Genomic DNA, 25,187 nt, shown 5'->3' on the forward strand with positions numbered 1-25,187 from the left:
CTATAAATATATATATATAAATCTATAAATCTATAAATCAGAGTATGTCAGTTCTCTGCTCAAAACCTTGCAGTGGCTCCCATCTCACTCAGAATAAAACAGTAGTCATACTGGTCTACAAGGCCATATAGAGACTCGTCTCCATTTACCTTGCAGATCTTATTGGTTTTTAATTTGCACCCTCTCCAATACCAGCAGTGGGTTCTTGACCCTCACAAAATAAAAATCGACAAAGAATGTAAGATGGACTTGAGCAAGGCAGTTTATTAGGACTTTCCGCTTGAGCAGAAAGGGAGACGGCAGCCAGAGGTATACTTGCAGCTGGCTCCTTGAAAGCAAGCTAGTGTACTTTGTTATTCTTTTCTGGGCTTTGTCCAGGTGACATCATGGCATGTTTGGCGTGGTCTGCTTTGGAAACACCTTTGCAGTCCCTTGTCATGTTTTTTCCTGTGTCTCAGGCCTCACTGGCATCTTAAATCTTCATACAGGGGTATAATTTTTATCATTAACATGATGCAAAATTTAGATTAGGATAATCTAAGACCCTACAGTGCATGTTCATTTGGGGAAGGTCTTTTGGAAGTCCCTATGCTGATGGCCAGGATGTTTGTGGTTAGAGTGTTCTATTTCTTTGATGTCTGATTGCTTGATTTTATGAGTGGAAGCTTCAGTGGCTGCAAGGTTATGGAGCTGGGTGCTGCTGTAGTCAGCATAGCATGTAAAGAAGTGTGGCGGGGTCCCTTGTCCTGCCTTCCAATGTCTGCCTCACTTCTGCCCCTTTTTCCAGCCATAATACTTGCTTTTTACCTCCAGGCTTTCTTGCTTGGTATTCCATTTGGAATATTCTCCTGTAGCAGGACGAGCCGCAGACAAAACTCCTCAGACACCGGATTAAAGAAGGAAGAGGTTTTTTATTCAGCCAGGAGCGTCCTCACTTTCTCAATGTTTTTTTTCTTTATCATTTTATGAGTAAAATTTCCCAAGACAGTATCATTTAAAATATCACCTCTTCCCACCACATGCTATGCCTTTTCCTGCTTCAGTGATCTTCATAGCAGTCAGCACCATCTGACACAGTATGTTTTGTTTTGTGTGTGTACCACCACCCAATAAATATAAATTCTATGTACACAGACATATTGTTTTGTTCTTTCTCATTCACTGCTTTAACTCCCAGAGCGTAGAACAATGCTTGGCACATGCTATGTGCTCCTTTTTGTCGCTGTTGTTACACTAACATCCTCATAAAACTTTTTCTCCTCAAACCAGTGCCTTAGTACCAATAACATGATGCTTTTCATATATATGCACAAGGTCACACTTTTAAAAAATGACATTCAAAATAACTATTTTCCTGATTTCAAAGTATCAGCCTACGGATTACTTGTTGGCTAGAAGAAAAATCTCATTTTCAGTGGAACTATCACCCTAAACCACCAATTTTTTTTTTTTTTTTGGCAGTCTTTCTCTGTTGCCTAGACCAGAGTGCAGTGGTACCACCTTGGCTCACTACAACCTCCGCCTCCCAGGCTCCAGCCATTCTCCTAACTCAGCCTTCTGATTAACTGGGATTACAGGTGCCTGCTACCATGCCCGGTTAATTTTTTTATTTTTAGTAGAGTTGGGTTTTCACCATGACGGCCAGGCTGGTTTTGAACTCCTGACCTCAGGTGATCCGCCCACCTTGCCCTTACAACGTGCTGGGATTAGAGGCATGAGCCACTGTGCCCAGCCCAAACCTGCGATTTTTCTATCACTTTGAATTTGCATAAAACCAGACATCAAGTGCTTCTGATGTAGTGTACTACTATGTACATTAAATGTGTAAACTGTTCCTGACAGGTATATTCACCTTTCAATTAAGTGTATGGAAGTCACTTGTACTTTACAGGACATGGAGAATACAGAAGCTAAAATGATTAAGAATCAAGCCAATCCAAAAAAAAAAAAAAAAACCATTCTGTAAGTCTGGTCTTCAAAAAATCAACGTCCAAAAATGGGGAAGTAGGGGAGAGGAGCCTGTTTTAGATAAGAAAACTGGAGACACAACCGAAGTTATGGCGGCATCCTTCTTTAAACAAACCAGATCTCCAATACATCTGGGGCATAACTGGGATGTTTTCAATGTGGAATGAGTACATGTCTTTTTTGAACAATAGACAATGAGATCCAAGTAGGAAGTAACGAAGGTTTTATTTTCAGAGGGAGAAGAATCCCAGGATGTAGTGAGCACTCTGTGTCAGTGAAGGGGAGCTGGAATATATACATGCCTTACAGTCAATCCTACATCACAGATTAAGTAGGTTTGGAAAAATTCTTTGAATATTATTCATGAGGGAAGTCAGGCACTTACACTTTGGCAAAACATGTAACATACATTTCATGTGAACCATGGGGAGGATTTTAGCATTACAATGAGGTGGGATTTAGCTTTATGCTAAAAGATGAACTGTAGGGCACAAAGACAATTTGTTCAATCTCTACAAGCTGGCTGAAACTGGCTTAAGATCTATGTCCACTTATCAATAACGAATATATGTAAGACTGGTCCTCTAATTGGAGTTGTGGCAGGACTGCAAAACAGGGGAAAGGGATTTCTGGCTGGTCAATCAGAATCCGTTGGAACATTTTCTAACTAGTTTCTACAATGCTTTCCAGCAGTTAGTTTCTGCTTACAGGAAAGAAATCATACGACAATTAACACTAAGATGATTAATCCTTCATTTTTTCTGCTAGCCATGCAACTCGATTATGTGGGGTTTACTATATACTCAACAATTTGGGGTATAATGTCCTATTATAGCATAGTATGTACACTATAAAAACTGTCATAAACATTCTACCTACTTTTTAAAAAATGTTTTTGTTACCGAGATTCCAGGGGTTCAGTCCAGGTCCTGCTGCTCGCCAGAGAATTTCAATGACCTAGGAGGGAAGGCTTTAATCCCGTGCTGCTGCTTAGGAGAAAGGGAGATGAAATCACAAATCCGTCTCCCGGACCAAAATTGGGGGGGTTTATGTAGCGAGAAGAGCGAAAAAACAGGAAATCAGGGAGTGCTAAGGAAGCAATCATGATGGTTGAGAAACATGGAGTCTCACGGTGTGGATGCAGTGATCCGGTGAGTTTCAGTTCCTCGCTTGAGGCAGGAACATGAGTTCCTAAACTTTAAGATTTGTCTCATGTGAGTTAAATGTTAAATTTCAAGCTTTAGGGTAAGATTAAAGGGTCAAATTTCTTTATTCAAAAAACAGCAGATATTAGAACTTCTAAGGGACAACTGGGCTGGCTTCATTAATATTCCGAAATGCATACTTGCAACCTCTCCTCGCGTGAGCTGATCTACCCCAGGGGCCTCTACACACCAGAAACTCGGTCGTTAACAGAAAACAAGCCGCCAGGATTTAAGGCCCACATTACCGCCCAGAAGATTCCTTATGCTAATTCGCGTATCCGCCCGTTGCCAGGCACCGGCTTTGTTCCTCGCTGTCCGCCATTTTGAGCGGTTACGCACTCTGGCAGTTTTCCTACTTATGCGAAAAACCATGCAGTTTTAGGTATTTTTTAAAAAAAAAAAAGCGGTAAGAGAAACAAATGAGACACCACCACTCTAACCTTTTCGGTGCAAGCTAAACCCCTACTACACCTCCTGAAAAGCCTATGCCTAATAATTCTAAATGCAAAGGGATCGTAGCCTTAAAAATGGTATGCTGAAACCAAATATAATTTGGAACGAAAAAAAAAAAACCGCGAAAGACATACGTACCTGTGGATAGGAACAATGACTTATGAAGTGACTAAGTGGTTAGCAAAAGTCATTAGCTCTTTTAAGGGAAAGTGTGGGCGGCCCTGAAAAGGGCCTTTAATTTGGGATAGTTGAGATGTTGAGTCGTTCAAGCAGGAGCCTTAGCCGCCGAAGCCATAAAGAGTGCGTCCCTGTCGTTTGAGAGCGTAGACCACATCCATCGCTGTTACGGTCTTGCGCTTGGCGTGCTCCGTGTAAGTAACAGCGTCACGGATCACGTTCTCTAGAAACACCTTCAGCACCCCGCGGGTCTCCTCATAAATGAGTCCAGAAATGCGCTTGACACCACCTCGCCGAGCAAGACGCCGGATGGCAGGTTTGGTAATACCCTGGATGTTATCTCGCAAGACTTTGCGGTGACGCTTGGCGCCCCCTTTACCCAAGCCTTTTCCGCCCTTGCCACGACCAGACATGGCGAACTAGCCTGAAAGACAAACTGGAGAAATCTGGAAGATGAGCGACGGTAGTACCCTTATATGCTGGGAATTCGGACCTAATTGAAGACTGAAAACGCACATACGGGAACTTTGGTACTTCCTACTAGCCCCACCCCTCACAACTCAGACCCGGATGACGTCACCAAGGACACCAGTTCCCGCGGGAAGAGTGCGCCCTCCATGGAGGCGTCTCTGCAAGTCTTACCTCCCCAAAGAGGAAATTTAGGCCTATTTTAACAACTAAATGAGATTAAATATATTAACATTTTTAGGTTAATATCATTTATTGCTTGGATGCTCTAGAACGATTGAACAGGAGCTTCGGCTCACAAGACGAACTGTAGCAATCTCCTTCCATGAGGAGTTCAGCTTTGTTCCCACAGGCATGGTGCCTCTGACATTTCTGCTGCTTGCTCTCTTGGGGACCGAACCCCCTTAGGAAGTGTTTGAAAACTGCAAGATCTCACCCTCTCCAGCACCAAGCTAAGGGAAATCTGACCAAAAGGGTTTTCTTCCCGAAGAGAAAAATATGGATAATTAGTGATCCGTCGGGCGCTGTGGCTCACGACTGTAATCCGAGCACTTTGGGAGGCTGAGGAGGGCGGATCACCTGAGGTTGGGAGTTCAATACCAGTCTTTAACATGGAGAAACCCCGTCTCCACTAAGAACACAAAATTAGCCGGGCGTGGTGGCGCATGCCTGTAATCCCAACTACTTAGGAGGCTGAGGTAGGAGAATTGTTTGAACCCAGGAGGCATAGGTTGTGGTGAGCCGAGATCACAGCATTGCACTCCAGCCTGGGCAACAAGAGTGAAACTCCGTCTCAAAGAAAAGAAAAAAAAAAAGAAAGAAAATTAGTGATCCCATTAATTCTAGTCCTCATTGTGGAGGCCCGTGTTACAATTTTGGCTTTTCTTTCTTCCCTGTTTATTAAAATTTATAATTCTCATTTAAACAACTAGCTAACTTGCACATCTAAACCTAAAAACCCACTGGTGTGTTAATGTTTAGTTCTCTATTGTTAGTTTTCTTTTCTTTTTGATTCTGGTAGCAGCCTTTATCACAAGAGAATTGGCAACGTGTAGTGGGCCAAGGTATTAAATAGGCAACTTCCTACAGACTTTTAAAATAAAAGGTGGTGTTGGGAGTCAGAAAACTACAAAATGACGGCCTCAGCAGTAAGTTTTTCTCCTCCTACATTCCTCTCTCTCCCTCCCATTCTCCCTGGAAGCTAGCTATAGGAACTAGACTCCTTCCTCCCCAAGATGGAACATATAAACCAAAGCTAGCCCCAAAGCTGGCCATAAAACCTAAAAATAATCAAATTTTCCTCCTTTCCATACAAATGTTAGGATTTCTACTGTGAAAAGAAATCAAATATGTAGAGACTAAACAAAAAGGAACTGTAAATTGCTGCTGTTAAAATCCCACCAATATCAAAATTCTGTGAGGCTGTGATATTTAGGAAGAATTTACATACTTCTATAATAATTGTAATAGTATTTACATATTTGTATTTAAATGTATAAAATTGTAATTTAATAGAACATTAGTTAATATGTTACTGAATTGAGTTTTTTTTTTTTTTTTTGAGTTTTTTGGCTGTAAGTTTATTCAATGCAAAATAATCCTCTCCAGTTTTGCTGAGGTGGCTGACCACGTCCATGACCAAATCTGCCCCTAAACTGGAATTCGGTTGCTGATCCAGCCCCAGCCTTGGCTTTCTTGTCAGCACCAGGGGACACAGCACTCCGTCTGTAGGTATCGCTGTCGGGTTCTCCTATTGTGAGGCTTGCAGGTTGCTCACCCTCCATCCAGACCTTTAGGCCGAGGGCTGCCAGGCTCTGGACTCTGGATGACTGTGGCCTTCAGTGGCAGGCACAATCTCTGGGGGCAGATGAAGGTAATTATGGAGATACTGGATGCTCTCATTGGTAAGGTACCAGTAGAAATGTCTCCAGGCAAACTGTTCCTTCAAGTAGCCTTGGGACTCGAGAGACTGCATGACCTTCATGACACAAAGGTTGGGCACATTCTTGTCTGCCATTTCTAGGTGCTTAAGCATATGGACATCCTTCTTGGTCACCATGACTCCCTGCTTAAAAAGGAGTTCATAAATGGCAATCTGGTTCTTCTTAGGCATCAACATCTCGGCGACTGTGGGGTCTCGGGCCAGGGGTGGTACATTACTCAATTCTTAAACTTGTATAGTTGCACTGGTTTCCTATTGCTGGTTTGAAAAATTATCACATTTTATGATTAAAAAATACAAATTTGTAATTATATAGTTTTTAAAATTGGGGCTCAGTCAGATCTTACTGAGCAAAAGAGTCAAGGTGTTGACTTGATATTAACTAAAGAAATAAAGAGCCTGTATCTTTTCCCTTGCCTTTTTACCCTGTAGATGCCACTCTCTCCTTGGATCATGGTCCTTTTCTTTCACTTTCAAAGCTGGAAATTTATGGCCAAATCGTTCTCATGCTGCTATATCTCTAGTTCTCTATTCCAATTCCCTCTTCCACTTTTAAGAATCTTTGTAATTGTATTGGGTTAACTCGTAACATGCAGGATAATCTCCTTAAGGTCAGCCAATTTAGTAGCCTTAATTCCATATAAACCTTAGTTGCCCTTTGTCACGTAATGTAACAAAGACTGCAGGAATTTGCAGACTCCAGGGATTAGGATGTGGTCATCACTGGGGTAGCCTTATTCTGCTTAGCACAGTGGATCACAATATTTTTAGAATCTGATAGAAAGCTATATAATTTGTTCTGGGAAGGAGAAACACATATGGCCACATTTTTGCATATAATTTCAGAAAGTTGTTGTATTCCCCTCAAGCTGATGTACACCTTAGTTTAGATATTTACTTATGGAACTACAGAAAGCAAAAATTGACTGCTATACCAATGTAAATTTGCACATGAAGCTATTTAGTATTTTTAGCTTTTATTTTTCTAGGTTTTTCTTGTTGTTTTCATATTTTCAGTTGGGGTTTGTTTATTTGAATGTTTATATATGCTTTGTAAGTGCTGTGTTCTGTGTCCATTTATGTGCCAGACAGGGAGTGGGAAGTTGAAAAAAAACTGTGGGACGGGTGCAGTGGCTCACACCTATAATCCCAGCATTTTGGGTGTCTGAGGAGGGTGGATCACCTGAGGTCAGGAGTTCGAAATCAGCTTGGCTAATACAGAGAAAGGCCGTGTGTACTAAAAATATAAAAATTAGCCGGGTGTGGTGGCAGCTGCCTCTTGTCCTAGCTACTTGGGAGGCTGAAACAGGAGAATCACTTGAACCCAGGAGGCGGAGGGTGCAGTGAGCCAAGATCGTGCCATTGAACTCTAGTCTGAGCGATAGTAGTGAAACTTCATAACAAAAAAAAAAAAAAAGAAAAGAAAGTAATATAGAATACTATTCCTTTTTTCTTAACTGGGTTGAAATTCTAAGAATATTTTGTATAAAATATTTTAAATATTTTTAAAATACAAAAATATTTTGTAAAAATTCTAAGTATTCTACAATGGATGCCATTCATAACAATTTATGATCTTAAGTAAGGTTTGTAATTACAGGCAATACACTACAACTTCAGTATCTTTATATGTGAGTATATAGAATAGAAAAATTGTGGTATTTGTAAGTAGAATGACATAAATTATTTTTTCATTTAAAAATCACAATTTTTGCCTATTAGAATAAAATGAAGATATATGAAGTCAACCTTGAAGGAAAAAAAGTAAAAAACAACTTTGAGGAAGTGACAACAAAATATTTTAGGGTTAAGGGTGTTTCTCTCCTGGACTTCCAGTTATTACTCCCAAATGTTATTTTGCCAGTAGCCAAACTTTTCTTTAAACAAAGAACAATTTTGATTATTAGTGCTGCATCCAGGCACCGGTGTTCACATTTTTCAGTTTTCATGCACATTACTTGTCTTGCTTTCCTTATATTTTGAAGAATTTGATTATATTATTTTAACCAGGCAAACTTGCCAATGCTGTTATGACTAAACCGGAATTAAGGAAGACATTCTTTTTCCCCACACTGTCAGTAGCAAAAGAAATATTACTTAATTTCAAAAGTTCTTTGCTTATGAAACCAGTTTGACAAGGGACACATCACAGCACAACATAAGAAAAATGTGCACATCAGCACAATGGGCTAGCCTTGTAACCAGCACTTTGGGTAAAACAAATATGCTACCACTAACTTAAGTACAGCATTTTGCCTTAAAGCAATCAAAAGAACTGTGCTCTAGACCTACACAGCAGCAAACCCCTCAAATCAAGATAAAACCAAATCTGTTGGTAAACACAGAAAATATGCAGGTAATTACAACTCTATAGCTGAAAAAGTGGGTGGCTCTTAAAAGAGCCTTTGGGATTGGGTATGAAGACGTTAGAATTACTTAGAGCTGGTGTACTTGGTGACAGCCTTGGTGCCCTCGGACACGGCATGCTTGGCCAGTTCCCCGGGCAGCAGCAGGCGCACGGCGGTCTGGATCTCCCTGGAGGTGATGGTGGAGCGCTTGTTGTAATGCGCCAGGCGGGAAGCCTCCCCCGCAATGCGCTCGAAGATATCGTTGACGAAGGAGTTCATGATACCCATGGCTTTCGATGAGATGCCAGTGTCAGGGTGGACCTGCTTTAGCACCTTGTACACGTAAACGGAATAACTCTCCTTGCGACTACGCTTGCGCTTCTTTCCATCCTTCTTCTGCGCCTTGCTCACCGCCTTTTTGGAGCCCTTCTTTGGGGCAGGAGCAGACTTAGCAGGTTCAGGCATGTTAAAGAAACACCTCGTCCACAACCTAAAGAAAAATGACAAGTATCCTCACTCTGCAGCTCGTAATATCTCTAGAGCTGGTGTCCTAAACTGGCGTTTGAAAACTTACATATTGATTGGATAAATTGTCTCTGTGTGCCCTGTCGTATGCAAATTAGGCGATTCTCGCGATTCTTTGCAATTGGTAGGTTGTTCTAGCCAATCAAATAGCGTTATTTACAATTCGGCCTCCAAGTATAATAGTTTCTCACTTGCTAACAAAATTCGGTTTTACATTTTTCACTGCGTTGCTCAACATCTATTTGAAGATATCAAAATGTCCGGACGCGGCAAGCAAGGCGGAAAGGCTCGAGCCAAAGCTAAGACCCGATCTTCTCGGGCCGGGCTCCAGTTCCCTGTGGGCCGAGTGCACCGCTTGCTCCGCAAGGGCAACTACTCCGAGCGAGTTGGGGCCGGCGCGCCGGTGTATCTGGCGGCGGTGCTGGAGTACCTGACTGCCGAGATCTTGGAGCTGGCGGGCAATGCGGCCCGCGACAACAAGAAGACCCGCATTATCCCCCGACACCTGCAGCTGGCCATCCGCAACGACGAGGAGCTAAACAAGCTGCTGGGTAAAGTCACAATTGCTCAGGGCGGTGTCCTGCCCAACATCCAGGCTGTATTGCTCCCCAAGAAGACTGAGAGCCACCACAAGGCCAAGGGCAAGTAAAACGAGAATTTGTATATTGACTTTTTACGGAGGCAATCTTAACCAAAGGCTCTTTTCAGAGCCACCCATGTATTCATTAAAAGGGCTCATATTTTTTTCCATGTCAGCTATTTTGCAGTTTTCTTTAGTAATTCTTCTACCTATAAGTTGGTGTCCTTAGACTGTGCAACGTGAAACTAACCTTCCATTTTAAAGTCGCCATAAAAATAGTTAAGCAAATCGGCGGGGCGCGGTGGCTCACGCGTGTAATCCCAGGACTTTGTAAGGCCGAGGCTGGCGGATCACAAAGTCAGGAGTTCCAGACCAGCCTGACCAACATGGTGAAACCCCGTCTCTACTAAAAATACAAAAATTAGCCGGGCGTGGTGGCGCGCGCCTGTAATGTTAGCTACTAAGGAGGTTGAAGCAGGAGAAAAGCTTGAACTCCTGAGGCTGAGGTTGCAGTGAGCCGAGATCGGGTCACTGCACTCCAGTTTGGGCAACAGAGAGATACTCTGTCTCAAAAAAAAAAGGCAAACTAATTAAAATGCAGAGAGAGTATATGTCACAGGTAATTTAAATCGATCAATGCAGCAGCCCCTTACGATTGCAAAGCTGTTAAAAGGCGTGAGAAATACAGGAGAGAGGTTAATGTTCGTCAGTGTTTACATTTACATACGAATGTAGTGACTTAAAGCAACAGAACCAGAAACAACCTTTTATTATCTTTTGTATGCATCTTAATGATACGAAATTACCTGCAATTTGTAAGGATTTTTGAGGTCTGTTTTTGCTTTTTGCAAGCCACTTTCCACTCTACTGAGGTAACTCTCATTAATTATAAATAGGAATATAAACCTACATCCCCTGGAGCCAGATGGCCCTTAGGTGGAGCTTCTTTTCTTTGCACAGTGTTCAGCATGACTACAAGGGCACACTGGTCTTTTTGTGCCATTTATAAATTTGGCTATTTCTTTTCTTTACAGCAGATTACAAAAATACCAGTTGAACTTGTAAAAGATGAGAGTGCTTTCATGTGAGGATGTCATATTGTAGTTAAATATGTGTTCATGTTGCTTGGCATCAGGTTTCAAATTGTTAATAGTCATGGTGTACTTGGAACAAATTATTGAAAATATCTCCAAATTTAAATAGACAAATCAAGATATAAAATTAGCCTTTCTAAACTTGAGGGTAAAAAGAAATCACTTGACCAATCACAACTAGCGCGCGTTTTTTCAAAACGTTGATCAAAGCCAATTTCAGGCGCCAACGTTTTTTTAAAAATTAAGTAAGACACGTTATCCTAGTAGCTAGATAAAATTTTGCAGAGGAAAATCAAAGTACGTTTTTTAAAAAAGCCAGAAAAATGGCACAGAGGGGTAAGGGTTGAAAACACCAGCAGTTAAAGGAGACGGACGGAGGAAAGTTTTAATATTTGGTCTACATGCAGGAGATGTTGTCAGGGAGTGGAGGTCTCCACCAATGGAGCTGCAGGGGAAAGGCTGCCTGGTCCAATCAGAACAGGGCTGCCTTTATATATACGGGTAGAAAAGCCTAGGCTTTCGGTTTTTCGTCATTTAGCGGGGTTTAGAAGTTCGCAATGGCTCGTACCAAGCAGACAGCTCGCAAGTCCACGGGTGGGAAGGCGCCACGCAAGCAGTTGGCCACCAAGGCTGCTAGAAAGAGCGCTCCGGCCACCGGCGGCGTGAAGAAGCCCCACCGCTACCGGCCCGGCACCGTGGCTCTGCGGGAGATCCGCCGCTACCAGAAGTCGACCGAGTTACTGATTCGCAAACTGCCATTCCAGCGTCTGGTCCGTGAGATCGCGCAGGATTTCAAGACCGATCTGCGCTTCCAGAGCTCGGCGGTGATGGCGCTGCAGGAGGCCTGCGAGGCCTACCTGGTGGGGCTCTTTGAGGACACCAACCTATGCGCCATTCACGCCAAGCGAGTGACTATCATGCCCAAGGACATCCAGCTTGCTCGCCGCATTCGTGGGGAGAGGGCGTAAATTTTGTTGTGAATGTGTGCTAACCAAAACCCAAAGGCTCTTTTCAGAGCCAATCACCTTTTCTATAAAAGTTGCTGTGTACTGTTGCTGTCCGTAAACTGGAATCTCTGTTCAGTCAAGGTAAGTAAGCATTCTTACCTCTATCCCTCTCCCCTCCCTTCACGGAATTGGTGTAAAAAATTTAATAATTGGGCAGTTATTAAAACAGCCTTTAAGGTACTCTAGTTTTTAATTTCTGTTTTTGGGGGGCCGCTTTCTGGGGCTTGGGTACCTCCGGCTTGGGAACTTTCTTGGCCACCTTTGACCAACCAACTTTTTTCTCCAGCAGCCTCCATCCGCAAAAGCCTTTTTTGGGGTCTGCTTAGTACTTTTCTTCGGAATAAGGGCGCCCCAAGCTTTCTTGGGCCTTTCGGCTGCGGGGACAGCTGTCTTGGGCATGACTGCAGCGGCTTTCCTGGCCTCGGTCTTGATTTTCCTAAGACCGCCTTGTTTAGCGGGGACGAATCCGAGGCGCTGCTCTTCTTAGCACGAAGATGCCCTCGTTTGTTTTCAAGGCCTAACCTTATTCAAATGATTTTTTAAAATTTGTATTTATTTTTACAACGAGGTCTCACTATGTTACCCAGGCTGATCTCAAAACTCCTCAGCTTGGCCAGGCGAGGTGGCTCAGTCTTGTAATCACAGCACTTTGGGATGCCAAGGCGGGCGGATAACGTGATGTCAAGAGTTCGAGACCAGCGTGCCCAACACATTGAAACTTCATCTCTACTGAGAATACAAAAATTAGCCAGGTGTGGTGGCACACGCCTGCAGTCTCAGCTACATGGAAGGCTGAGGCGGGAGAAGGACTTGAACCCGGGAGGCGGAAGTTGCAGTGAACCGAGATGGCCCCACTGTACTCCAGCTTGGGCAGCAGAGCTAGGCTCCGTCAAAAAAAAAAAAAAAAAAAATCCCCAAACACAAACAAAACCATCAAAAACAACTCCTTAGCTTAAGAGATTCTCCCGCCTTGGCCTCCCAAAATGCTGAGATTACACCGCGACCGGCAAGCTCCGGCTTAATGCGGCCGCTCTACTTAACATAGCCGCCAACACCTTGAGCGCGGCAGCTGCTAGGTCATTAGTGAACTCAGGTACCGAAGGAGCCTGGATGTCTTGCGCTTCACTGCACCTTCGGACTCGCAAACCTTTTTCTTTACTTAAGTCTTTGACTTGGGAGATACACCAGGAGTCACGGCATGTAAAGTTTCGGACTTGATTGTAGGTTTGGATATCTAATAGTTAAAAAAAAAAAAAAAAAAAAAAAATCAGGCTGCGAGTGTATCTATGATTACGTGTTATGTCACACATAGACACGCTGCGCGCTGATTGGTTCCCAGCTCAGTCTTTCAGCTTGGCAGCAACCTAGTCTCAACCCTGTTTCTGAGTTGTTTGTTGAAATTCAGAAAAGCAAAATAGTTTAAATTTCCTGAGGAGGAATCACACCAATTCTATTCTACAACGAACCAGAACGGCTAAGCCTTTATGATCTTTACATTTTCTTTCTCTAGTTTTTATTAAGGCAGCCTCGGCCTTTATCAAACGCTCCAGCTTTCAGAGATTCACAGTTCAGAGGGACAACTTGATTTTCATTTAAAATATAAACTCTTCCATTCGTGTCTTCAATTGCTTGCTGTCTCATAATAGCCTACACATTTTTGGCCTATCATACAGTGAACAACTACTTGATTTTCATTGAGATTTAACCAGGAAATCTGTTTTATATGAGAAGAGAAATAACAGGTTCTTTTTGAATTTCTCCAGAAGAACAGCAGTACGGATACTTAGAACAACAGCTCTTTCTGATAAAATTAGTTGGGGCTGAAAATGTTTTATGATAGCTTCTTGTTACTATTTGGATATTTAGTTAATTTGGGAGGGTTCAAATAAATGTTCAACATTTCCTCGGGAAAATGGGAAATACAATGATCAGTGATTCTCCTGATGTTGGGACTGTTTGCATAGCTGAACTCAGGAGAGATCCAGGAAAGGGCATAAAAGACAGAGAGTTTGACTCGTTTATGAGTCAAAAAAAATTTTTTTTTTTAATTTTTACTGGGAGAAATTATTACTAAAATGTTCATGAGTCTTTGGGTTCAGGGGTCTGTCATGCTTGGGGACATGGGGAAGATAAACTTTTGCAAAATATTCAAGTAACAGGATCAAGTATTATACACACAAGCACCACACACACACAAAATTCCCTAGAGAGAGAAATTTAAAGAACAACCATGTTTCATATTCAGTACTACATTTCTTGTTTAAACAACGATATAGGCTTATAGTGAATGAAGTACAGCTTATGTTCGATATGAGAGGAAAATGGAGTGATGGCAGAAAGTGATTTAACTGATTTTCTTCACTTCTCAATGTCTTGAACATATGTTGATCTGGGGAGCATATACATTTATATGTTTTACTAAGACTATGAAGGAAGTAAATGCTGGGGACAGAGCAAAACCCAAAAGGTGAGGGTTTCACACTTTTTGATCGCATCAAAATACAAATGACTTCATGTAGCAAATGCAACTAGGACATGAACAAATTAATGTTAATAAAAATTAAAATCAAATGGTTGAGATGAGAAACGAGCTAAATATGAATCACATTTACTTTGAGTGTGTATTCACTTTTTATGGAGCCCATGTATTTCTAATCTTAAAATGGCTTTGACCCATTATATTTGATTTCCTGGAGCACCAACAAAGGAAGAACTGACTTGTAGCCTTCCAACTGCGGGACTTCTCTAAGGTACTGTCCTATTTGCCTTCATGGGTTTGGGAGTTAGTTTCTTGCAGGTAACTAAAGTCTCTCCCTTCAGGCCTGTCCTCTTGCCTAAGTATCAAATTTGCATTTCTGGATGATTGCTGGATATCCGCTTGTTCATCTTCTGTATCAGACTCTCAGTATGACCATCCTCATCTAAGTAGCTTCTGTCTAACTAAGATTGCTGGATATTGGCTTTATTGTTTACCTATAACACACCCTCAACATATCCAACCACATCTAGGAAGCAACCTTTCAAGTGACATTCCTATATATTCTATTCACAACAACACTATTGCTTTGTTAACCGACACTTCAATTATTCCCTTTCCTTTGTTGCCAAATCCAATCTGTTACTAAGTTTGGTGAATTCTCCCTAAATTAATCTTCCCTTGTTTATTTGCCTTTTCATGGTTGTAATTCTTGCTCTTCTATCTCTTCTTTGGACTGGCTATTGTTACAGCCTTCTGATGGGTGGTTCCTTTCTCTCATCCCTTTCTGCTGTCATTCATCCTCTTCATTGCTCTGGGTGAAATCTTCCTCATATGAGCTTCAAATTTATGTGCCCCATCTCCTTGTAGCTTTATGTTTTCTTCACTTAAAAACTGTTTTTCTCTATTCTTACAAGCCATGAAGAAAAAGCTGGATTCGTCTGGGCGTGGTGGCTCACGTCTGTAATCCCAGCACTTTGGGAGGCTGAGGTGGGTGGATCACCTGAGGTCGGGAGTTCGAGGCCAGCCTGACCAACACAGAGAAACCTCGTCTCTACTAAAAATACAAAAATTAGCTAGGCATGGTGGCGCGTGCTTGTAATCCCAGCTACTCAGGAGGCTGAGGCAGGAGAATCGCTTGTACCCAGGAGATGGAGGTTGCAGTGAGCGGAGAACACGCCATTGCACTCCAGTCTGGGCAACAAGAGTGAAACTCCGTCTCAAAGAAAAAAAAAGAGAGAGAAAAAGCTGGATTCATATAGCTTTAGATTTAAGAATAACTTTAGTATGGCAATCAAACTCTTTTATATGGCCTTAAATCAACACTCTGGAACTCTGGTTTAGTAGAAGTATGGAATTTGCAAACATGATGACATGTATTTGAGTCTTGTTTTGCCCCTTAGGAGCTATGTGATCTTGGTCTAATTATATTACCTTCCAGAGTATCTTTTTTTCAGTTTTTTTCTTCTTTTTTCTCTCTTCTGCACCGTTTTAAACTTCAAACTAATCTAATGATGTATTTTGAAATGTTTATATTTTTCATTCCCCGTCTCTCAAAATTGATGAGATCTCTCTCTGTTTTGAATTCTTACATTGATTTCTTTCTTTCTTTTCTTTTTTTTTGAGACAGAATCTCACTCTGTTGCCAAGGCTGGAGTGCAGTGGCGTGATCTCGGCTCACTGCAACCTCCATCTCCCAGGTTCAAGCAATTCTTCTGCCTCAGCTTCCAGAGTAGCTGGGACCTGGGACTACAGGTGCATGCCAGCTAAGTTTTGTATTTTTAGTAGAGACTAGAGATGGGGTTTCACTATATTGGCCAGGCTGATCTTGAACTCCTGACCCTGTGATCCGCCAGCCTCCGCCTCCCAAAGTGCTGCGACTGCATGCGTGAGCCACGGCACCAGGCCACCCCCACATTGATTTCTTAGAAGGTCATTATAATCTGTTTCATATTAACTGCATACTTGTCCACTTTTAAATCTTCCTAGTAGTTTACAAATAACTAAAAGTACAGATTGGTATTATAGTATGGCATACAAATATTTACGTAAAAAAATGTGCAGAAATATATCTAGGGAGTTGTGTCAAACCAGAACATAATTCAACTGTCCTTAACTTTCCATTTCTTTATTATGCCTTTGTGGCTACTCCCCAAATGCTTGTTTTCTGCAGCAGTATGCCCTGTGCAGTATTGTTGACATAGTAGTGCTTGACTCTTATTTTTCATTTTAAATTGAATAACTGGGTGAGGCATTATACACCATTGAAGATGCAGATCAATTATGAAATAGGTAACTTGTTCAAGTTTTCACCATTTAGCTCTGAGTGGCCCACACTATGCCTCTCCTTCTAAGAAGCATTTTATTTTATTTATTTATTTATTTATTTATTTATTTATTTATTTATTGAGATGAAATCTAACTCTTGCCCAGGCTGGAGTGCAGTGCTATAATATTGGCTTACTGCAAACTCTGCTTCCTGGGTTCAAGTGATTCTTGTGCCTCAGCCTCCCATGTAGCTGGGATTACAAGAGCATGCCACCATGCCCAGCTAATGTTTGTATTTTTAGTAGAGTCAGGGTTTCTCCATGTTGTCCAGCCTGCTCTTGAACTGGGCTCAAGTGATCCACCAGCCTTGGTCCCCCAAAGTGCTGGGATTACAGGCATGAGCCACCACGTCTGGCCAGATTAATATTTATTTATTTATTTATTTTTGAGACAGAGTTTCGCTCTTGTCACCCAGACTGGAGTGCAATGGCGTGATCTTGTCTCACTATAACTTCTGTCTCCCAGGTTCAAGCAATTCTCTTGTCTCAGCCTCCCAAGGAGCTGGGATTACAGGTATGTGCCACCATGCCCAGCTAATTTTTGTATTTTTAGTAGAGGTGGGGTTTCACCATGTTGGCCAGGCTGGTCTCGAATGCTTGTCCTTAGGTGATCCACCCACCTTGGCTTCCCAAAGTGCTGGGATTACAGGCATGAGCCACTGTGCCCCGCCTAGAATAATGGTTTTAAATGCATTAGATAATATATAGGAATACAAAATAAAACAATTATATGAATATGCCATTATCAAATTATAAAAAATCCAAATTGGTGAAATATTAACATATGTGCTTTTAAATTTTTTATTTTATTTACTTACTGATTTTGAGACAGAGTCTCACTCTGTTGCCTGGGATGGAGTGCAATGGTACAATCTTGGCTCAGTGCAGTCTCTGCTTCTCAGGTTCAAGGGATTAGCCACCCAAGTAACTGTGTGCCAATATGCCTGATAAATGTTTGCATTTTTAGTAGACACAGGGTATTGCCATGTTGGCTAGACTGGTCTTGAACTGCTGGGCTCAAGTGATCCTCCCATCTGGGCCTTTCAAAGAGCTGGGATTTACAGGCATAAGCCATGCCCTGGCATAGGTGCTTTTTAAATTAATACATTAAATAATAATCTGTCCATGTGACTAAGACTTATTATAGATTGGAAGGATTTAGTTTTTTTTTTTTTTTTTGAGACGGAATCTTGCTCTATTGCCTGGGCTGGAGTACAGTGGCACCATCTTGGCTCACTGCAAGCTCCGCGCCTCCTGGGTTCATGCCATTCTCCTGCCTTAGCCTCCCAAGTAGCTGGGACTATAGGTGCCCGCCACCATGACCAGCTAATTTTTTTGTATTTTTAGTAGAGACGAGGTTTCACTGTGTTAGCCAGGATGGTCTCGATCTCCTGACCTTGTGATCCTCCTGCCTCAGCCTCCCAAAGTCCTGGGATTACAGGCGTGAGCCACTGCGCCCGGCTTTAGGATTGAGATTTTTAAATGCAATTTTGAGATATTGGCAATGGCAATGTGATACAAATAAAAGCACTTGTACTGCCAATTATACTGTTTGTTGCCTGAGTTCATACATAGAGAAAATGCTAACTTTCTGTTGGAGAATAGTAATAAGAAAAAAAAAAATTTGATTTTTTTTTTTTCCTGTACTTATTCCCAGATCCCCTGAAGCCTTTCTGTGTATCCCAGGCTAAGAACTTTACTCTGCAGTCTTTTTCCATGTATCATAAATTCATCAAACAGCAAACAACTGTGATAAACCTGGTTCTCCTCACAAGCCATGGAGGAAAAACCAAATATTCCACCCAAAGGACCTGGAACGTTTTATGGGGATTAACAATGAGTTAAGTTTTTCATTATTTATTATTTTGAGGAGTTCTCAAAATCAGATTTTAGCAAATTAGAAAACTCTGTCTCATCCCTTTCGAAGGGTGAACCTTAAGGATAGGAATTGAGAACACCCACAATATTGTAATATACCATAATTAATGTTTAATGATTGCTTATTTGGAATCTAGACATTATTTTAAGCATTTTGATAGAATTATCTCGTTCCAACTTAACAAATAATTACAAGTTAGAATTTTAAAGTACATTTAAAACAAGGAAACTTTGTATAGCTTGCCCAGGGTCACTCCCACAGCATGTATGTGGAGCAGGCTGTCTCTATGATAGTTTGACTGGATACTATGATGCCAATTTGTTGGGGTAATAGAATGTGGTGAATGATACAGTGCTGGCTACAATCTGTCCTGTGATTAAAGGCACCACCAAAGCATACAATCAAATCATAAATTTTCATAAATTTCAGCCCAACAAGGTTCTAACTGTTTTGGGGATGTACATATTCATGTCTTCAACGGGCCCTAAGTGATCTTATCCTAATTTGACCTCTAAATGTGTAACTTTCATATGCTTTTAGTTTCCTCAGTAGCACTATCTAGCCTGCAGGCTGAAGAGCCCTGCTTGGTTAACTAGGAATGCATAAATCGATAAAAAATAATATCAGAGACAATAAACATATGATTTGCTTAAAATACTTTGAAAGCACCTTGTGGCCCGGCGCGTGGCTCACACCTGTAATCCTAGCACTTTGGGAGGCGGAGGCAGGCGTATCACAAGTTCAGAAGTTCCAGACCATCCTGACCAATATGGTGAAACCCCGACTCTTCTAACAAAATACCAAAATTAGCTGGGCATGGTGGCGGGCGCCTGTAACCCCAGCTACTCAGGAGGCTGAGGCAGGAGAATGCTTAAACCTGGGAGGCAGAGGTTGCAGTGAGCCTAGATCGTGCCACTGCACTCCCTCCTGGGCAACAGAGCAAGACCCTGTCGCAAAAACAAACAAACAAAACCCAGCAAAACACAGCACCTTGTGAGGGAAAGAGTGTGTACTAATTATTTCATATTCTGGAAAAAGTGGGGGACAGCTGTCAGGCTTCTTTGTCAAAAGTTTATGAACTGATGGCTCAGTTAATGACTGAAAGTATGATGTGTATCTACATACACATACATATCTAGGAGTATTTATGAAATCCCAACTGAGACTCTTTTGTTGCCTCAGGTCCCTCCTGGTCTCCTCCATTCTGAGCAAGGGAGAATTGCACAGAAGGGCGGGAACTGACTGTGGTTCCCGCCACTGCTCATGAGGTTTTCAAACAGGTCCGTCATACTGTTATAAAAGTGCTGCGTGGCTGTGCCAGAGGTATTGTGTTACAAGCTTCACAGCTGCGCTTTCGACATGTCTGGTCGCGGCAAGGGTGGGAAGGGCCTAGGTAAGGGTGGCGCCAAGCGTCACCGCAAGGTGTTGCGCGACAATATCCAAGGAATCACCAAGCCAGCCATCCGGCGCCTGGCTCGCCGCGGCGGCGTCAAGCGTATTTCTGGCCTCATCTATGAGGAGACTCGTGGAGTGCTGAAGGTTTTTCTGGAAAATGTAATCCGCGATGCTGTCACCTACACGGAGCACGCCAAACGCAAGACGGTCACAGCCATGGACGTGGTGTACGCGCTCAAACGCCAGGGACGCACTCTGTATGGCTTCGGCGGCTGAGCTTAGCTCCACAGTTTGCTATTGCAAAACCAACGGCCCTTTTCAGGGCCACCTATCCACTCAGAAGAAAGAGTAGTAGTCACTGCTTAAAATTAACATTGTTTCACGTGTTTAGTAGCTTCGGTTTTCAAGTTCAATTGTTTTATTACGTCTTGGCTTCATATCTTACTGGCTAGTGAGGATAGTGTATCTTTTATTTTTTGATTTATTTTCAGACAATCTGGCTCTGTCTCCCACGCTGGAGTGCAATGGCGTGATCTCGGCAAACTGCAGTCTCCGCCTCCCGGGTTCAAAGGATTCTTGTACCTCAACCTTCCGCGTAGCTGAGACAACAGGCTTGCGCCACCAACACCCGCTAATTTTTGTATTTTTTGTAGCGATGGATTTTCGCCATGTTGCCCAGGCTCGTCTTGAATTCAAGCTCAAAGAGATTGCCCCTCCTCGGCCTCCGAAAGTGCTGGGATTACAAGCGTGAGCCACCACGCATGGCCTGTGTTTTCTGTATTACTGTAAGGAGACTGATGGCAAACTGCCGCTAGCATTCTGCATGGCTATCAGAGAAAGAAAGTAGCAAAGACTAGCTGTTGGAGAAACAAGGTAACAAAACCTGTATCACAGAAGGCAAGTGGTAAAGGCTGATTCTGCTGTGAAGAATAGGGAAAAAAATGGAGGTAGGTACTAGTTCCTACCAAGGCATTGTTATATGAAAGGAAGACAAAATGGCGTTCACATGGTTATGGGTATAGGGGGGTAGGAGGTGTGTGGGAGGCACTTAACTGGCAAATACAATCTTTAAAGAAGAAAGTAGTAATTACCGTGGGAGAAACAACCATGAAAGTATATAGGATTCTCAACATTTTTCAGTGGAATGGGGAGAGGCCAACTTGTTTGGCTGTGTTCCTCTGAGATGCCTTCCATCCGGAGCTACTGATTTTCTATTGTTGAATTTAAAAGGACTTTTTATTAATGTACCCGCGGCCAATTTAAAGGTATGTTGATCGAGTTTTTGTTGTTGTTGTTGTTGGCCTTTTATCTTAAATAGTTTTAGACTTTATTATTAACACAAGTCATTTTACCTTAAATCATAGATCAGGCCACTGTGGTTGCATGAATGGGCATTTAAAACCGAGGTTATCATGATTAAATTCCCACCTTCTTTCCCTCTACACCTCAGGAAATGAGACAAAAATAAGTATGCCATTCTCTAGTGGGTTACTCCAGTCCTTGTTCTTAATCACTGTAAAATTACAATTTCAGGACTATCAGTATGACACTATTATTCACTGTCCTCAAAATGGATTTTAGTTTGTGGAGAATATTGCATAAACCCTCATTTTTCCAATAAAGTTTTTTTCACTTTATCATAATAAAAAGAAAGCTGGACAGGTGGCTGTCTAGCAAGAGGCAACATTTCTGGGTCTTTCTGGGAGCAGATGTAAGCATGTGGCTACATTATTTCTAACACAGGTGAGACACAGAAAAGTTACTACCAGGTCTGGGCTTTGAAACTTTCATGTTACCTTCTTCCCCAGCTATAATGGTATTGATTTTGTTTTGAGCAAGCAGAGACCATTAGGCCCTAGGAGATGATAGAACGTTGACTTGGAAGGAACGAAATTTCCTGATTGATCACAAGGAGCAGAGCTGCTTCACAAAGCTGGACTAATCACAATGGATTTGTTCCATGAAACAAAAATACCTGTCTTTAAGCTTATTTATTGTTAAGTCTCTTTGTAAGCAGCATAATTTTATCACACAAAATTCAGTTTTGTTTCATTGTGGAATGTCCTTCCATTGACCTAAAAGCTCTTTGCAGAAAAGCTGATGCCAAATGAGCCTGTCGACTTGGTATCACCTCTGTTGTGTTCCATTATAGACAGAACACTGGGGCTAATTACAAGTTAGAGATCAGGCAGGGCACATGGCTCATGCCTGTAATCCCAGCAATTAGGGAGGCCGAAGTTTGTGGATCACTTGAGGTCAGGAGTTTGAGACCCTCCTGGCCAGCACGGAGAAACCTCATCTCTAATAAAAATACAAAAATTAGCCAGGCATGCTGACACAGGCTTGTAGTTCCAGCAACTTCCAGGTCCGGGTCAGAGAGACTCTATCCAAAAAAAAAAAAAAAAAAAAAAAAGAGATCAATGGGTAGACTAGATAGTCTATATGTCTTCAGCAGTGGTAACCTATATATTTAGTGGGCTGACTTCCTTAAAGAGTGGTTCTGCCACGCACGATGGCTCTCACCTGTAATCCCAGCACTTTGGGAGGGTGAGGCAGGGGCATCGCCTGAGGTTGTCGGGAGTTCGATACCAGCCTGACCAACATGGAGAAACCCTGTCTCTACTAAAAATAAAAAAACTAGTTGGGTATGGTGGTGCATGCCTGTAATCCCAGCTACTCAGGAGGGTGAGGCAGGAAAATCGCTTGAACCCAGGAGGTGGAGGTTGTGGTGAGTCAAGATCTTGCCATTGCACTCCAGCCTGGGCAATGAGAGCGAAACTCTGTATCAAACAAAACAAAACAAAACAAAAAACAAAACAAAACAACAACAAAGAAAACAAGAGTAGTTCTTAGTAATAGATGGATCAAAAACTCCTTTGAGAATCTGTTGAAAATAGACATATGAACATAGACATTTTCTAAGGCTCATGCTCGGAAACTCAAGGAACTCCTAGGGCTCCCTGGATTCCTGTCAACAACCAGAAGTCTGGGATTTCAGGGTCTGAGATCTAGAGATCCCAAATTTAAAGATGGAGAGGAATCACAGACATAATACTAAATAATACATTGAACAGGAATAAGTTTATTTTGTTACTATTTACTGAGTGAAACCGACCTATATATTCTTCTCCTTCTTTTTTATTTTCTTTGAGATGTAATTTCCCTCTGTGTCCCAGGCTGGAGTGCAGTGGTGTGATCTCAGCTCACTGCAACCTTCACCTCCCTGGGTTCAAGCAATTATCCGATTCTTCTGCCTCAGCCTCCCAAGTAGCTGGAACTACAGGCCTGTGCCACTATGCTCAGCTAATTTTTGTATTTTTAATAGAGACAGGGTTTTGCCATGTTGGACAGGCTGGTCTTGAAATCCCGACCTCAGATGATCCGCCCTCCTTGGCCTCCCAAAGTGCTGGGATTACAGGCTTGAGCCACCATGCCCAGTCTATCGTCTCTCTTCTTTTACTAGGAAGATAAATCTCTTGTCTGTCTTGCTCACTGCAGTATTTCAATGCCTGGCACAGAGGGAATGCAGCCAGTATTTGATGAAATACTAAATGAAATCCCTTCAACTACTTTCTGATTTGTTTATTGTATCCCCTGCTCCATTACTCCTGCCATTTCTTTGGCTTGAAACTTTATCCTCTTTCAACATCATTATTTCCCTCCACTGCATCCAGTCTCCTGCCACAGGAAGCATATTCCTAGAACTAGTTATAATTTTGTTAGTCCCTGCTCACAAGCTTTCTATAACTGTCTGCCAAATAAATCTAAACTTCATTGTTTGACATTCAGACTCTTCACAATCTTCTCCCACATCTTTATCACAAGAAAACTCCATGTAAGCAGGAGGCTTGGTTAGCTTATTTTTATATCAGCAATCTCCTTTAACAAGCTCTCCAGGTGATTCTGATGCACACTCGTCTGAGAACCACTGTTCTCAGTGCAAAAGTCCTCAGTACAAAATTCACTGCTTGGCACTTCAATGTGAATGAATGACTATCCATTTTCAACCTACAGGATGTAGCTTTCATCCACCTTCGCCTGGAAGGTGCTTGTATCAGGCAGTGCAGATGCCTCCTCCCCAAAAGTCATTTCCCCTCCTTTCTTCCTAATACAACTTTATTTCTTTGTTCCCTGACTTGTTCTCCGGAGAAGGCAGAGTTCCTTTTAGCCTCAAGGATCTGATTAATGTGGCTACACCTATCCTAAAGATCACATGCCCCTTATTAATGATTGGATTGGGGATAAGTATATAGTCAGCTTTTGTGATTAGGAGAATCCTTAACAATGGAGACCCAACTTCTCTAAGAACATGATTAAGATGAGATGGGGATTGTCGACCAATGAACAATGTGTGTTGTGTGCAAATGCGAGTGTGGTTGCACAGAGAATTGTCTAGTTGGTGAAACCAGACAGGTCGCAGAGGTGGGGCAGTGGAGGGAAGAGGGTTTTATTTTTTCCTTTAGAACCTAAAAATCCAAATTAAGACCTTTTTGAAGGAATTGAGAAAAGAAAGGAAAAAAGCAAATTCAACATTAAGAACTATTTTGAGAGCAGCAGTCTCCTCCTTCCCCACCCCCGCTCCAGCCCTCTATGTGGGCTTCTTTTGTAAAACCCGTAGACTTTTAAGGACTCAAGAAGAGAAACGTAATTCGTCTTCATAGAGCAAAACCGTGAAATTACTGTTGTCTCTTAGGTGCTATCGACTGATACCTCATAAAACACGGAAACCAGTTTCATAAAGCCACCAGCCCAACAAGTACCATTTTAAGTTTTAAAAACATGCCTACTTCAGCTGCAAGAGTTTCCAGTAACTTCACGTGTCAGTATATAGCTCCAATTGTGAAAAGGTGAGTGGCTCTGAAAAGAGCCTTTGGGTTTACTAAGGCAGTTGCAGGGCTAAGTTTACTTGGAGCTCGTGTACTTGGTGACGGCCTTGGTGCCCTCCGACACGGCGTGCTTGGCCAGCTCCCCGGGCAGCAGTAGGCGCACGGCCGTCTGGATCTCCCTGGAGGTGATGGTCGAGCGCTTGTTGTAGTGCGCCAGGCGGGAAGCCTCGCCGGCGATGCGCTCGAAGATGTCGTTGACAAAGGAATTCATGATCCCCATGGCTTTGGAGGAGATGCCGGTGTCGGGATGGACCTGTTTCAGCACCTTGTACACGTATACGGAGTAGCTCTCCTTTCGGCTGCGCTTGCGCTTCTTGCCGTCCTTCTTCTGCGCCTTGGTGACGGCCTTTTTGGAGCCCTTCTTTGGGGCCGGAGCGGATTTCGCTGGCTCAGGCATGCTACCTTCGCTGTTCTGCAAGTAGGAATCAAAATGAAATCTACATCTCATGATCCTCGG

General features: G+C 42.4%; 6 protein-coding genes across 6 annotated transcripts in view; 3 read left to right on the plus strand and 3 right to left on the minus strand.

The window, feature by feature from the left end:
• LOC105529366 overlaps nt 1–11,814 on the plus strand; it is a 49,083-nt gene extending 37,269 nt beyond the window's left edge. Inside the window, exons 9-12 of the mRNA XM_011966493.1 lie at nt 3,900–3,997; nt 4,307–4,409; nt 9,335–9,684; nt 11,309–11,814. Coding sequence (XP_011821883.1) covers nt 3,900–3,997; nt 4,307–4,409; nt 9,335–9,684; nt 11,309–11,728 — 971 coding nt within the window. The 3' untranslated portion in view covers nt 11,729–11,814. The remainder of the gene's footprint in view (nt 1–3,899; nt 3,998–4,306; nt 4,410–9,334; nt 9,685–11,308) is intronic.
• LOC105529323 (histone H4) lies at nt 3,681–4,244 on the minus strand. Its single transcript, XM_011966433.1, has one exon. It carries the CDS (start codon nt 4,214–4,216, stop codon nt 3,905–3,907), a length of 312 nt encoding a protein of 103 aa, XP_011821823.1. The 5' UTR covers nt 4,217–4,244; the 3' UTR covers nt 3,681–3,904.
• Nucleotides 7,846–9,089, minus strand: LOC105529322 (histone H2B type 1-like). The gene has a single exon (XM_011966432.1). The coding sequence runs from the start codon at nt 9,024–9,026 to the stop codon at nt 8,646–8,648; it is 381 nt and encodes a 126-aa protein (XP_011821822.1). The 5' UTR covers nt 9,027–9,089; the 3' UTR covers nt 7,846–8,645.
• LOC105529321 (histone H2A type 1-D) lies at nt 9,301–9,844 on the plus strand. Its single transcript, XM_011966431.1, has one exon. The coding sequence runs from the start codon at nt 9,343–9,345 to the stop codon at nt 9,733–9,735; it is 393 nt and encodes a 130-aa protein (XP_011821821.1). The 5' UTR covers nt 9,301–9,342; the 3' UTR covers nt 9,736–9,844.
• A 7,983-nt stretch (nt 11,815–19,797) lies between the features above and the next one.
• LOC105529329 (histone H4) lies at nt 19,798–20,184 on the plus strand. Its single transcript, XM_011966439.1, has one exon. The coding sequence runs from the start codon at nt 19,809–19,811 to the stop codon at nt 20,118–20,120; it is 312 nt and encodes a 103-aa protein (XP_011821829.1). The 5' UTR covers nt 19,798–19,808; the 3' UTR covers nt 20,121–20,184.
• A 4,514-nt stretch (nt 20,185–24,698) lies between these two features.
• Nucleotides 24,699–25,187, minus strand: LOC105529331 (histone H2B type 1-like). Its single transcript, XM_011966440.1, has one exon. It carries the CDS (start codon nt 25,176–25,178, stop codon nt 24,747–24,749), a length of 432 nt encoding a protein of 143 aa, XP_011821830.1. The 5' UTR covers nt 25,179–25,187; the 3' UTR covers nt 24,699–24,746.

The sequence above is a fragment of the Mandrillus leucophaeus genome, unplaced genomic scaffold, assembly GCF_000951045.1.
Source record: "Mandrillus leucophaeus isolate KB7577 unplaced genomic scaffold, Mleu.le_1.0 Scaffold760, whole genome shotgun sequence".
Classification (NCBI taxonomy): Eukaryota; Metazoa; Chordata; class Mammalia; order Primates; family Cercopithecidae; genus Mandrillus; species Mandrillus leucophaeus.